This window comes from Oncorhynchus kisutch, linkage group LG10 (genome assembly GCF_002021735.2).
Source record: "Oncorhynchus kisutch isolate 150728-3 linkage group LG10, Okis_V2, whole genome shotgun sequence".
NCBI classification, from domain to species: domain Eukaryota; kingdom Metazoa; phylum Chordata; class Actinopteri; order Salmoniformes; family Salmonidae; genus Oncorhynchus; species Oncorhynchus kisutch.
Window position 1 is genome coordinate 33,040,624 of NC_034183.2, and position 13,047 is coordinate 33,053,670.

Consider the following 13,047-nt stretch of genomic DNA (forward strand, 5'->3'; position numbering starts at 1 on the left):
TCTGTCCTGTGGCCTTCACCAAGTGAGTTCCTAGGCGAATGTTATCAGTATAATTTAATTTAACTCTTAATTTAACTCTTTATGACAATACATGACATATTTCATGAGGCCATATTTTGAGACCTATCTTTACCCTAATGCAGTTGCCTGAAATTCATAGTTTACAGGCCACATAAGGCCTGGAAGAAAGGTTGCAAAATTCCAATATCTTTCCCAGAATTCCCAGATTCTCAATAAAAACTGGTTGAAAGATTTCCAGGAATCTTACAAAAAGGATTTCTGGAAAACCTGCATAGGAAATCTACCAGCGTTTTGGTACCATACCTGCAAATCACTGGCTTGCAAAGTTATGTGTATTCCTATTGGTATCCAAGCTGAGTTAGGATAGCCAACAGTTTAATTTTATTCACCAGCAATCTGCATTTATAATGACTGCCGGAAAAACAAATAGAGTTCATGTGACTTCTTATTTAGTTTTTAGTCAGTACCACAAACATTTTAAGTAATAATGACTTCAGTTGAGTTTGAGTTGAATTTACTATAACTATTTGAGTTCAAATTTGAGTAAAAAATGTATTGGGGTTGACAGTGATATATATGTATTTGAGTAATCCGTGGCTTTTGCTGCTTGAAACACCTTGCAGTAGGCTACGAAACAAAATAAAATAAACAAAACTCTCAAAATATGTTGGATTACAGTTTTCATATTTTATTCAAATGATAATCTGATCAATAAATAAGGTATAGCATGATAGTAAACAACATCTGGATATACAGTCTGGTTGATATAAAATACAAATGTGCAATTTGAATTGGAAGAACGAAAATGAAAAAAAAATGAAAACATTTCTGGTTTATAAAATAAAAGCACAAACCTTTTGTTTATTAAATCACATAGCCTTGTTGTAGTGACTGTTGTGCCAGCATCCCTGGCGTCCAACTGAAAACAAAGTGACATTCTTTAGACAAGGGCTGTTTTCCCAACTGTCCGTTGGAAATTGTTCGTCTGTTGTTTTTGTTTTTGCGCTTTCTTGGTGGTTATATTGCCTATCCGGTTATTTTGTACTAATATTTTGGGTTCAGATAATGTCCCTCCCTGGTTCAAACCGGTTTTGTCTTAACCTATACTGCACAAAAGCCTCTACAATACTCCACCAGTATGTCTTAGTCTAACATGTTTGAGGAATGGATAACTAGCTTATTTCCGGTTTCCAAAAAAAAGTGGTTTGTTGAATAGTGTTTGGTGTCCATTATTTGATTTTAGTTTGAGGCTTTTAGTCCATGCTGAGTTTCTTTGTGTCTTCTTAAGTCGACTTTTCTCTGGAATCCCTTGCCGCAGAGGTCGCATCCGAACGGTTTGAAGCCCGTGTGTTTCCGGCTGTGCGTTATGAGGTTGGAGCTCTGGCTGAACGCTTTCCCACACACCTGGCATTTGTGCGGCTTCTCACCTGCATGACAAATGTACACATTAACCGTCGGTTACCTTTATTAGCCAAACCATATAGGCAAGCAAGCTGTTTTTATTTTATTGTATCCGGTCAGGTCAATTAGGCATTAGTTATCACTATTAGCCGCATTGAGGTGGCCGTTTACGCAATGAACATATTTAGTGTTGCATCGAGGTATGTTTACTAATACACTACAATTTCTGACGTATACTTGCCTGTGTGGATGAATGTGTGTTTCTTCATGTCTGATTTCTGGTGGAACCTCTTCCCGCAATACTGGCATGGGTAAGGCCGTGTATCCGAGTGGATGAGGAGGTGCGTGGAGAGAGTCGACGACCTTTTGAAGCTTTTACCACAGATTTTGCAATCAAAACTTCTTTCCTGTGGAAGTATACAGGCAAATATTAGTCTAAAACGGACATATATCCTATATTGCATGTTTGCGTTGAATAATCAGTGACAAACGAGACGAGAATAGTCTAGATTCTAGAATGGTCACCTGAGAGTGCACAACTTTATGTTGCTCGAGGCTGACAGCATGTCCGAAGGTTTTGCCACATATATCACAACCATAGGGCCTCGTGCCACTGTGTGATCTGCGAACGTGAACCTCCAACCCATGGGGAGTCGAAAACACCTGCAGAGTTGTTTGAAATTCGTGAGGGTGATGGTGACAGGTTGATAAAGATAGTGATCATTATGCCGGAAAAAGTGTGTCCACAACCACAAATCCTCAAGCATGTCATTGCAAGGATAAGATGTTTCAATCCTCTACATTTGCATATATTATCTTACCTTGCTGCATTTGATGCACTTGTAGGCACCATTCAGAATGAGCCGTGAGCACAGAAGGTCAGACTCAGCCTTGATTTCTGAGCTTTTCCCCTGCAGGTTCCCTTCCGAGTACAACCCAACCCCGGGGGCGGTGGTTCTATCGAACAAACAGGCAGCGACCCTGTAATCACTGTAATTTTCAGGTACCGGGCTTCCCTCGAAGAGGGTCGGTTCGATGGCCCGGTCACCATAGTAACCCAGAGCTGGGCTCCGGTCCAGGTCCATGGGATGGTGGTGCTGGTGGTGGAGACTTTGCTGGACCAGATGCCGAATGTCAGAACCAGAGTAACTGTTCCATGCATAGGGCCGGAATGGAACAGCAAAGGGTTGTGTCTCGTCCACGGAGGGAGACAGGGATTTATCAGAATCTACTGTTGAGTTGCAAATAAATATAATTGATTAGCGCGCTGTTCTTAACTCAGGATGGAGACAGGCAAACAGGATGTCCCGTCATCAAAATGGTGAAATTGTAATCACAAACGTTCAGTTCAAAGTAAACTCATGTTGATTTTCGATGTGATATGTCTGATGATGATTGTTTAACTTAGCCTATGTAAAATGAGGCTTTCACAAAACATCAAATTACTTATCAAATATATTTTTTTCGATAAACGTATGAAGAGGATCATTGCGCCTGCTACTATCTCCCATATTCAGGTATCTAAAGGCCTACATTTTAATGCACCACAGACTAGATCTCTACCTGGTGATGCTGAGGGCGACGGAGGCCGCCAGAAGTCTTCATAATCCGAGGCTGGACCGCACACACTGTCCCCACAGCTGAGCGGGGACTTGGAGAAATCAGCCGTGTCAGCCAGGTGAGAGTCCGGGGAGAACCCGCCTATGGCATCGCCGCCAGTCAAGGCATCCAAGTCCTCTGGAATCTTACTATTCTCTGTTTTAATTACAACGAGCAGTAGCCTATTAAAGTAGCCTTAGCTTACAAGTATAACGACAAAAATACAACTTTGATAATGATAGCCTAACACTTTAATAATTATTCTTAGAAGACATAATATAAATACCGTTAATAATAGCCTAGAAATGTCAGCACAATTATATGTTATTAAGAATAACGATAGGATTTGCAAATTCATTCTATTGAGGTCAACGTAACTATCAAAATAAGGTAACATTCCGATTTGCATACAGGATAAGCCTACATGGGCTATATATCTCTTTCAATTAACAGCTAGAATTTAAATTCTAAATCATAGTCTTATAATATATTGCAGGTTCTTTTGAATGAAGCCATGCCTCAAAATATAGCCTAATAATTAGTACAAAAAGACAAATAAAAGTGTATATTTATACCAACATAATTAGGCTACAGAAAAACGAATGAGGTTGTGCATTTGTATGAAATATGTACACCTCACACAACATCCAGACATTAACATGGAGATAACATCCACATACCTGCACATATATGAGCTAAGATAGTATCCAGTCGATTGTAGTCATCTTCAAAGGAGCGGGGCTGGTGGTAGCTGTGCGCCTTCTTACTTTTCACCAAGAAGGACCGAGGCATTTTCACTCTCCGTGTTCGACCTTTGCTAATATCCAAAATCACTGGCGATCCAACAGCAATCTGCTCCTCTGTTCCTGGGATGCGGTGCTGCTGTTTTATTCCTGAAAAGATTAGAAGACTATTGGTTGACAATGTGTGGTCAACTTTAAGAGAGTTCTAGCTGGGGATGAAGCATGCGCACACGCCCTCTCCCGTCTGCCAGGTGTTGTGGGGACCTTTTAGGGACAGGTGCCTAAGCTAGAGGAAACTCCTCCTCAGTTTGCTGCCGCTCGGGGGGCTATGATTGGTCCGCCTCCAGAACCAACTGCTCCCCAGGCAGCTCCATCTCACGGATCAGCCTGTAGCTCTACTGGGGGAATTACAACCCATATCAATCCGGATAAGTGATACACTGCTTTATCAATGTGTTACTTAATCCCTCCCTATCCCAAGCTGCAGTACATGACAGGGGAGAGAGGAAACGCGGTATGCAGCACCAGGGTGCCAGCTATGGACCGTGGACCGTGCCACACGTTCGTCATCATGAGACATGTAGAATGTGCTTGATAATGGTACAGGATCCATATATTACCGTCATCGATTGCACATGACTGAGAATGAGAATCAGAGAATAGTAGGCGATGTATGGACGTGGATGTGACCAAATAGTCACGTCACATAATATGTTTATTGTTTATAATATAGGTTTATAATATAGGCTATAGCATTTTGTAGAATGACGAAATGTTGTTAAAAGACTCATGCATGATAACACTGCATCGGTATTGAATTGTTTTGCGTCATTCACAAGTGTATTTTCAAACATCAATTTGTTCGGTGTCTCCATACATACAGGCTATATTTGATAACTGCAGACAACTGCACCCGTCTCTGCCTGCGGTGCCACCGGAGTTTCGTATTTCCTGCATTATTATAATATGCTCAGTGAGTAAACAGATACGTCTGTTCCCTGTCTGCACAGTGGGACCGCTGATGACCTGTTCTGGCCCAATTACGCACAGAACAATAAGGCATGCAGCGAGCGCATTCAGCTGGAGCTCACACGCCAGACAACCAGTGGGACCGAGACTATCTGTACGTCACATTTAGAATGTTTCAACCAGCCGCTGGCCCGTGCCATTCAGAATAATTTAAATGGTTGTATTGGTGCAGTGAAAATACATCATTTCAATGTCCAAACATGACAGACCTATTCATTTGATAAACATTTCACATGAAATTATTAACATACAAAACATATGTATAGGCCTGTATTGTCTTTGAAATGACGTAGAAAATACGACAACGTAATTAAATTATTAAGAACAAATAAAGAAAAACGAAATGGCAATGTTGGTACGATTTGCCGGGCCTATAGCAGATACCATTTAGGCTACAAAGACTAAATAATTGATTAAGCCTATTCGTTTATGAACTTTGAAGTGAGACAATAAAGTGGTGACAGCAATAGACTTAAAACATTTAATAGTCACTCATTTTTGTTTAAGACCAGGCTCATATGACATAGCATGTTTTCAGTTAATTCTCTGTCAGTTAATGCAGAAGTATTCTATCAGGCGCAGGAAGGCAGGCAGGTCCTCCAGACCATGATACAGTAGAAAAAACAGTGACTTGCAGGAAATCAAAGCGCCATATGCCCTCTGTCGATTAGAAACATCACCGCTGCATCCGGACCTTGCATTAGGTTGGAGGAGATAAGACAGGCTACCGATAAAAACATAAGATACACTGACGCGAGTTAACCATTGCCCAAATGGTGGTGCAATTTGACTTTCTCTTTCACATAGCAGCCTAGAAAATCTATTCAACTCATCAAACCACAAACGTTATTTGAAATGCTTAGCATAATCCAAGCAAATCATTAAGGTATAAGTACATTAGCCTATTTCAATGGAAAACCGTTGAATACAATTAAATATAGACTTCTAATTTAACATAATAGCACAAACAAATCTAAGAGTTGAGGTTATTAAATCCGATAGGCCACCCAAAATCTTATGAATGCCTTTGGCAACACCAATGCAAGGCCTATCAGTTATTGTTGTTTGTTTATGTGAATAAACATACATTATGAGGCCATGTATCATTATTCAGCAGCTCTCTTTCCACAATGGGAGCAGTGGTAGGTTTTATCCCCTCCTGAGTGTGTCCTGTCATGAATAATCAGGCCCCCCAACTTGGTAAAACTCTTTCCACACAAGGAGCAATAGTAGAGCGTTTCTTGCGTGTGTCCCCATTCAAACTAAATAACCAGTCATCTAATTCATGTGTTTGACCTCTATGCACCGTTTATGAAACAGGTCCTTGGTGTATTTTTCCAGGTGTTTTGTAATTATGGGTTATCAGCTGTTTTATGTGCATAAGGTTTTCTGTAATAGGCACATTTTATTTTATGGAGTAGGGTACAAACAAATATAATTGCTGAAATATTTCTAATTACTAGGCTAACTTCTTTGTTTTTAAAACACGAATGGTTTGCCTATTGAAATGTTCAATATAATCCCAAAATTGAAGGGTTGAATCAATGACACTCGCTAGGTTTCCATCCAACTGACGACAGATTTCCATGCAAATATTCACAAATCCACATAAAAACAATATTAAGATTTTCTCACCACACTAAATAGAATAGGGGGTTCAAAAGGGGTTCTTGTAAGCTCCTCAAAGTTTTTCGAAGAACCTTAGGCAGATATGTGTTTCCATCAAATGTAGGCAACTTGTTGCGAATAAAAGGCTGTGAGTGATGTAGTGCACTTAAAAAATACCTTTTGAGATTAAATTCCCATCTGCCGAATAAAAAAAAAACGCACATTTTTAACTCTACTGAGTTTTCATACCAACATTTGACCTTTAGCCGCAACACAATCTCACACTCAATTCTTGCAAATATGTACAAAAAGTATTTCCCCAGATTTAGTGCGTTTTTGTGTGGCTTAATTAGCGTGAAAAGACACATTTTTGTGTGATTTCTTTCATAGGAAAATAAAACATTTGGGGGAAAACTTTGGAACACTCTTTTGAACGTTGTTAGAACAATGCATGATGGGAAATGGTGTTCTACACTGCCTTTTTGTGTGTGCCCCAAATTTATTTATATATAAAAACAAACATGCTAACAACCCAACATTGTCAATCAATGCCAAAACGTTGTTGTTGTTTTTTTTATCAAGGCCAAAATTGTTTTCACTCAATTTTATTTAACATGGCAAGTCAGTTAAGAACAAATTCTTATTTTCAATGACGGCCTAGGAACAGTGGGCATGGGCAGACCGACAGATTTTTACTCTGTCAGCTTGGGGATCGATCTTGCAACCTTCTACTTACTAGTCCAATGCTCTAACCACTAGGCTACCTTGCGTTATTGGTGCACAGCAGTCAGAAAAAAGGGCCTTTTTTTCATGTATGCAGCAGTAGGCCTACATGATTTTCATCATAATGCATTTCATATTTCATGGAGCCTACATTACACAATTGTTTTCATAATGCATTTATTACAAGGCTCCACTTTGTTGTGTACATTACACCATTTCTTTCACAATGCATTTTATACAAGGCTATGTCGAATTGTATGAGGGTTACAAGATTGGAGAAAAAATACAGCTTTTTTGTTGTTGTTAGTGGTATCGATGAAGGTATTTGATTGGGGAATGGTGAAACATTTTTATGGTGGGAAATTATAATACACACACATACAAACACTTACACACATATACACACACTAACTTTTTTTGTACTCATGTTATAGCCAACTCTTGACTTTTGTGTGAATCATTATTTATAAAATATTTGTATCTAGTTGTCGTGTATTTGTAGCCACAAAACACCAGTCTCAACGTCAACAGTGAAGAGGCGACTCCGGGATGCTGGCCTTCTAGGCAGAGTTCCTCTGTCCAGTGTCTGTGTTCTTTTGCCCATCTTAATCTTTTTTTTATTGGCCGGTCTGAGATATGGCTTTTCCTTTGCAACTCTGCCTAGAAGGCCAGCATCCCGGAGACGCCTCTTCACTGTTGACATTGAGACTGGTGTTTTGCGGGTACCATTTAATGAAGCTGCCAGTTGAGGACTTGTGAGGTGTCTGTTTCTCAAACTAGACACTCTAATGTACTTGTCCTCTTGCTCAGTTGTGCACCGGGGCCTCCCACTCTTCTTTCTATTCTGGGAAGAGCCAGTTTGCACTGTTCTGTGAAGGGGGTAGTACACAGTGTTGTATGAGAACTTCAGTTTCTTGGCAATTCCTCGCATCAGCCGTTTCCAGCTGCAATAGTAATTTACAACATTAACGTCTACACTGTATTTCTGATCAATTTGATGTTATTTTAATGGACATAAAATGTTCTTATCTTTCAAAAACAAGGACATTTCTAAGTGACCCCAAACTTTTGAAGTGTATATGCTTCTAGATATGTGTTGTGTATTTGATGTATTGATGCAGTGCTCACCCCCCTGCTAAAATAAAGGTTAAATCAAATAAGTAATAGTAAACTTGAGTTCTAACTGATTTTGTTGTTGTTGTTGTACCTCAATAGTGGTAGAGGGTAAGTTGACATGTGGGAGCCAACTTAGAAGACACCACATTCAAGTACTCCATCCCCCACTCATTCAAATGTAGGAACTGGCTTCTCCAGTCTGACCCCTCTGCTGTCTATGGCTCCACCCCCATCCCCACCCGGTCATCTAGAGGTGTGAAGGTTAGTACCTTTTATGTAGGGAGGCTAACGATTCATCATGTATGACATTCATGGAGTGTGTAAACTTTAATTGTCTATTGCCATAGCATTTTCATTATGTTCTCTATAGTTATGTACTTGGAAATGTATAAATTGAACAACTCAGCCACTTGGGTATATTTGGGCAAATTTGTGAAGGACACCTGGGAGACTTGATACAAAATATTATGTAGAGTTCTCATTCTTGAATGTATCAAACTTTACACACAGACTTCTGTCTTCTTGTGGACAACATCTAACTTACACCCATCTTCACCAGATTGAATGTGTTATATTATCCTACATGAATTGCACATTTCCACAAACTTCAAAGTGTTTCCTTTCAAATGGTACCAATAATATGCATGTCCTTGCTTCATGTCCAGAGCTACAGACAGTTAGATTTGGGGATGTAATTTTAGGCGGAAATTGAGATGAAGGGTCCGATCCTCAAGAAGTATTAAAAAGGGTTTATTTACAACCTATTGGGGTAGAAGATGTTAGGAATAGTGGCATAGGAGAGTCTGAAATTAATTAAATACCATAATAACCCTAAGCTATGTTCAATGTCAACAAACATTTCCAGTATGAAATGTTAAGTCAGAAGTCATTCAGACTGAAGCTATGGGTTTCACAGCCCTATAATAAAACAAGTTATATCACCTTAAACATAGTTTATTTACAACCTCTGGGGTATAACATGTTGGGCAAAGTGGTATAGGAGAGTTTGACATATAACCCCTAACTTGACTTCAGTCTTCACCAATGAGAACCAAGAGGTGCCTAGCTTCGTCCGTCATGACTGGGAAAGGCCTCGATTCTAGGCCGTAGAAAATCCTACATCCATCTCATTAGATCAGAACAGGATGGATCAACAGATCATATTACTGGTTTGCATCCTAAAAAATGATATTTGTGTTTTGCTGCATAACACACTTACATGATTTGCCTACCCATATGATGTGGATCATTGTCAGGTTATTTGATATAGAACACCATGGTTGTAACAACACTTTAAACAGGCAGTTTGTAAATGTGTAGAATGTGTTGGTTTTGGATACACACTGGTAAGTTAACGTATGTAAATTACACAGCAACAGAGGATTTTCTTCTGAATAACTGGTCAGGGCATAGCACTTTCCATTCAGCTTCAGGCAACTTTGATGTAAGGCTTGATCACACCTGTAGTGATCAACAACAACTGTTGCCATGAAAGCCTAGTAGACCTCTGGGCTGAGGCAGTAGGCCTACAATGCTGACATATGCCTTGTTACAATATCCTAAGTGTATAACATGATTGACATGACCTTAATAATCATCATGAAATGGCCTTGGAAGTGCCATAAGTTTAAGTCAACATAATTCATGATCTTGCATGAACCTGTTTAACTGCATTGATATGGCTTAATTGATCATAGTCCAGACTCCTTATAGTTGCAAATGCCATGCAGTTGCACCAGGGGAATTTAAATCAAACATACTTTTTTTTGCAGTTCCTTGTTTCATTTATTGATGAATTAATTTCCCATTATGAAAATGTATCCCCATTTTCCAATCAAATATCAACACCACAACAACAACGCTAGACAAATACAGTTTTTACAACATGGTTGATTAACAATATTGGGTTGTTATTTTATATAAATGTGGGACACAAAAAAAGGCAGTGTCCAAAATGCCAATAACTTTCAGAAAAATGTTCCAAAGTTTTTGTACCCAAAAATGTATTTTCCTATGAATTAAGTCGCACAAAAATGTGTGTATTTTCCCAAAAAATTAAGTTACACAAACATGTTTTATTTTCACACGAATTATGCCACACAAAAAAAATCAGCAGAAATACTTTTGATACATATTTGCACAAATTGAGTGTGAGATTGCGTTGCAAACCTATAAAGGGAGTAGTCCCGCGCTGGTATTCGCACGTGCTTTCTAGCCAACAGCTCAAAGATACAGTGCCGGTCTAGCCTACATGACGCGATTATTTTTATTTGTCAAATGGCAGCCTAACATTTATGATCATGCCACCAGAATACGACCCTCGATATTTATTGGAAAGGCGCGTCAAACGCCAAGTCATCACGTGACTCCAAGTTGACTTTGATTTGATGGCCTTATTATATAATTATTTGGCATGAAATAGTTTCCACCAACATTTTTCGCGTAATACATTTTACCGACACAAAAAGAAACCACCTGGTTTCGTGTATTTTGTTTTGTCAGGCCTGTTATTACATTTTTTTTATCCGACATCTACTTTACCCAGATAAAAAGGTTGGATGCATATAGTTCAGTCTGCTTCACGTGTTGTAATTGTGCCATGGATCCAGCACGCATTTTCAAATGAAAGGAGAGGATTAACGAAGTTTGACACACTCCTTCAAAAGAGGTGAAGGCCATTATGTTCATTACATGCAGCCACTAGCTAGGTTTCCATCCAATTGGCGACAGATTTGGATGCGATTTTTCTCAAATCTGCATAAAACAACATGCGCATTTTCCCACCAGAGATGTGTTTTATTCAAATTGATTTGTTGCGGACAAAAGCCTGTGCGCATAAAGTGCACATTACATTTCCATGTTCCGAATAAAAAGTGAAATGGGTTTCCATCACATTTTCTACTCTACTGATGGCTTTGTCACAAACAATGTTGAGTTATATAGCGAACGTGCCCACTCTGGTCTTGGCATATGTGCTCTAGCCAACAGCTCCCAGATACAGTGCAGGTAGCCTCCCTACATAATGAGATTACTATGGTTATTAAAGGCAGCCAAGCATCGATCATCATGTCACCAGAATAAGACCATCGATATTTATCGGAAATCAGCATCAAGCACATCAACGTGCACTTCCACCACCCTGTGAAGTTCATCATTTATTTCATCTGTAGCCTAATAAACGGCACGCTTTCTGGAGTCATAGCGGGAGGACGACACAACAAATATTCGCAAGAACAACTTTCGCCAATTGGATGAAAAACCTAGCTAACGTTACTGAGTCATACATGTACAGCCAACTTCAGGGTATTCTAATGAAGGAAATGAAATACATTTTTCGTCAACAAAAATGAAAACAGCATGTGCTAGGCTATAAATTGGGACAGCGTGCTGTTTTGATGCAACTCATCCACATGTTAAGATAAAAGTCTCAAATGTGTTCTTATCAATAATGAGACTAAAAGTGTGCATGTTGTAGCCTATCTAGCTAGTTTGAATCCCTGAGCCGACAACGTAAACAATCTGTCGATGTGCCCTTGAGCAAGGCACTTAACTCTAATTGCTCCACGGACGCCGTTGATAATGTCAGACCTTTGATAATGACCCCACTATCGTAGGGTGTCTCAGGGAGAGTTGGGATATGCAACAAAACAACAACACATTTCCAATTCACACATGCATATTAATACACTTGTACATGTGTGAAATAGGACAAATATAAGCACCCACCTAAAAAATATTGTAATATTATCCCCATGTGCGTCCCCTTTAGGCGGTATACTATACCATTGGTTTAAACATTTATAGGTTGACAAGTCACAGAGCAGGTTCAAGACATACCAGAGTTCAAGCGTAATGAAAAGCTTCTCAGACCTGTCAGAACAACCCGGGTCCAGTGCCGCTGAAGGATCTTGTGTTGTTGTCACAAAGTTGCTTTGCTAGACACGCTGCTCTGAAAGTTGCTCTCCTAAAAGCAGCAGAATGATTTACTTCCTGAATGTTATTTCAGACACTTCTAGATTTATGCAGATGAAAGAAAGGGGAATCGTGTTTGAGCATCACCTACTGACAGCGCTATATCAAACTAAGCTCTACAGTGAATCTCGTCAAATTGGCATATACAAATTAATATAGTTTAATAAGGGCCACAAAGTGCTGTATAATTATTTTATGTGTTATCCAATGGCCGTTGTACGATTTAACTGTACAATTTTACCCCCCCCCCCCCCAAAAAAAAAACAACAAGTATGCCTAATGCATTTGACTATAAGGATATACAGCTCTGGCAAAAAATTAGAGACCACTGCAAAATTATCAGTTTCTCTGATTTTACTATTTATAGGTATGTGTTTGGGTAAAATTAACATTTTTGTTTTAATCTTTAAACTTCTGACAACATTTCTCCCAAATCCCCCCCAAAATATTGTAATTTAGAGCATTTATTTGCAGAAAATGACAACTGGTCAAAATAACTAAAAAGATGCAGTGTTGTCAGACCTCAAATAATACACTGTGGCTTGTAGGCCTCTTCCAGGTCTCTCACCCACTGTGTGAAATTTGGTGGAGGATAAGTGGTGATCTGGGGGTGCTTCAGCAAGACTGGAATCGGGCAGATTTGTCTTTGTGAAAGACGCATGAATCAAGCCACGTACAAGGTTGTCCTGGAAGAAAACTTGCTTCCTTCTGCTCTGACAATGTTCCCCAACTCCGATGATTGGTTTTTCCAGCGGGACAATGCTCCATCTCACACAGCCAGGTCAATTAAGGTGGGGATGGAGGACCACCAGATGAAGAACCTGTCATGGCCAGC

At 39.5% G+C, this 13,047-nt stretch overlaps 1 protein-coding gene across 2 annotated transcripts; it reads right to left on the minus strand.

Annotated features, from left to right (window-relative positions):
* Nucleotides 1-684: 684 nt before the first annotated feature.
* On the minus strand, nt 685-12,237 carry LOC109898063 (zinc finger protein Gfi-1). 2 transcript variants are annotated; one of them, XM_020492830.2, is made up of 7 exons: nt 12,111-12,237; nt 3,702-3,914; nt 2,986-3,177; nt 2,244-2,653; nt 1,948-2,085; nt 1,664-1,829; nt 685-1,448 (listed from the first exon to the last, which is right to left on the minus strand). In XM_020492830.2, exons 2-7 carry the CDS (start codon nt 3,811-3,813, stop codon nt 1,261-1,263), a joined length of 1,206 nt encoding a protein of 401 aa, XP_020348419.1. In that variant the 5' UTR covers nt 3,814-3,914; nt 12,111-12,237; the 3' UTR covers nt 685-1,260. The 2 variants fall into 2 exon arrangements, with proteins under 2 accessions (XP_020348419.1, XP_020348420.1); XM_020492831.2 differs by having other exon boundaries at nt 12,078-12,172.
* Between the last annotated feature and the right edge of the window lie 810 nt (nt 12,238-13,047).

Coding starts and splice junctions, on each gene's coding strand:
- LOC109898063 (XM_020492830.2), bottom strand. CDS start 3,813: ATGCCTCGGTCCTTCTTGGTGAAAAGTAAGAAGGCGCACAGCTACCAC. Junction 3,178..3,701: donor CTTAGCTCATATATGTGCAG/GTATGTGGATGT, acceptor TAATTAAAACAG/AGAATAGTAAGATTCCAGAG. Junction 2,086..2,243: donor AGTGCATCAAATGCAGCAAG/GTAAGATAATAT, acceptor ACAACTCTGCAG/GTGTTTTCGACTCCCCATGG.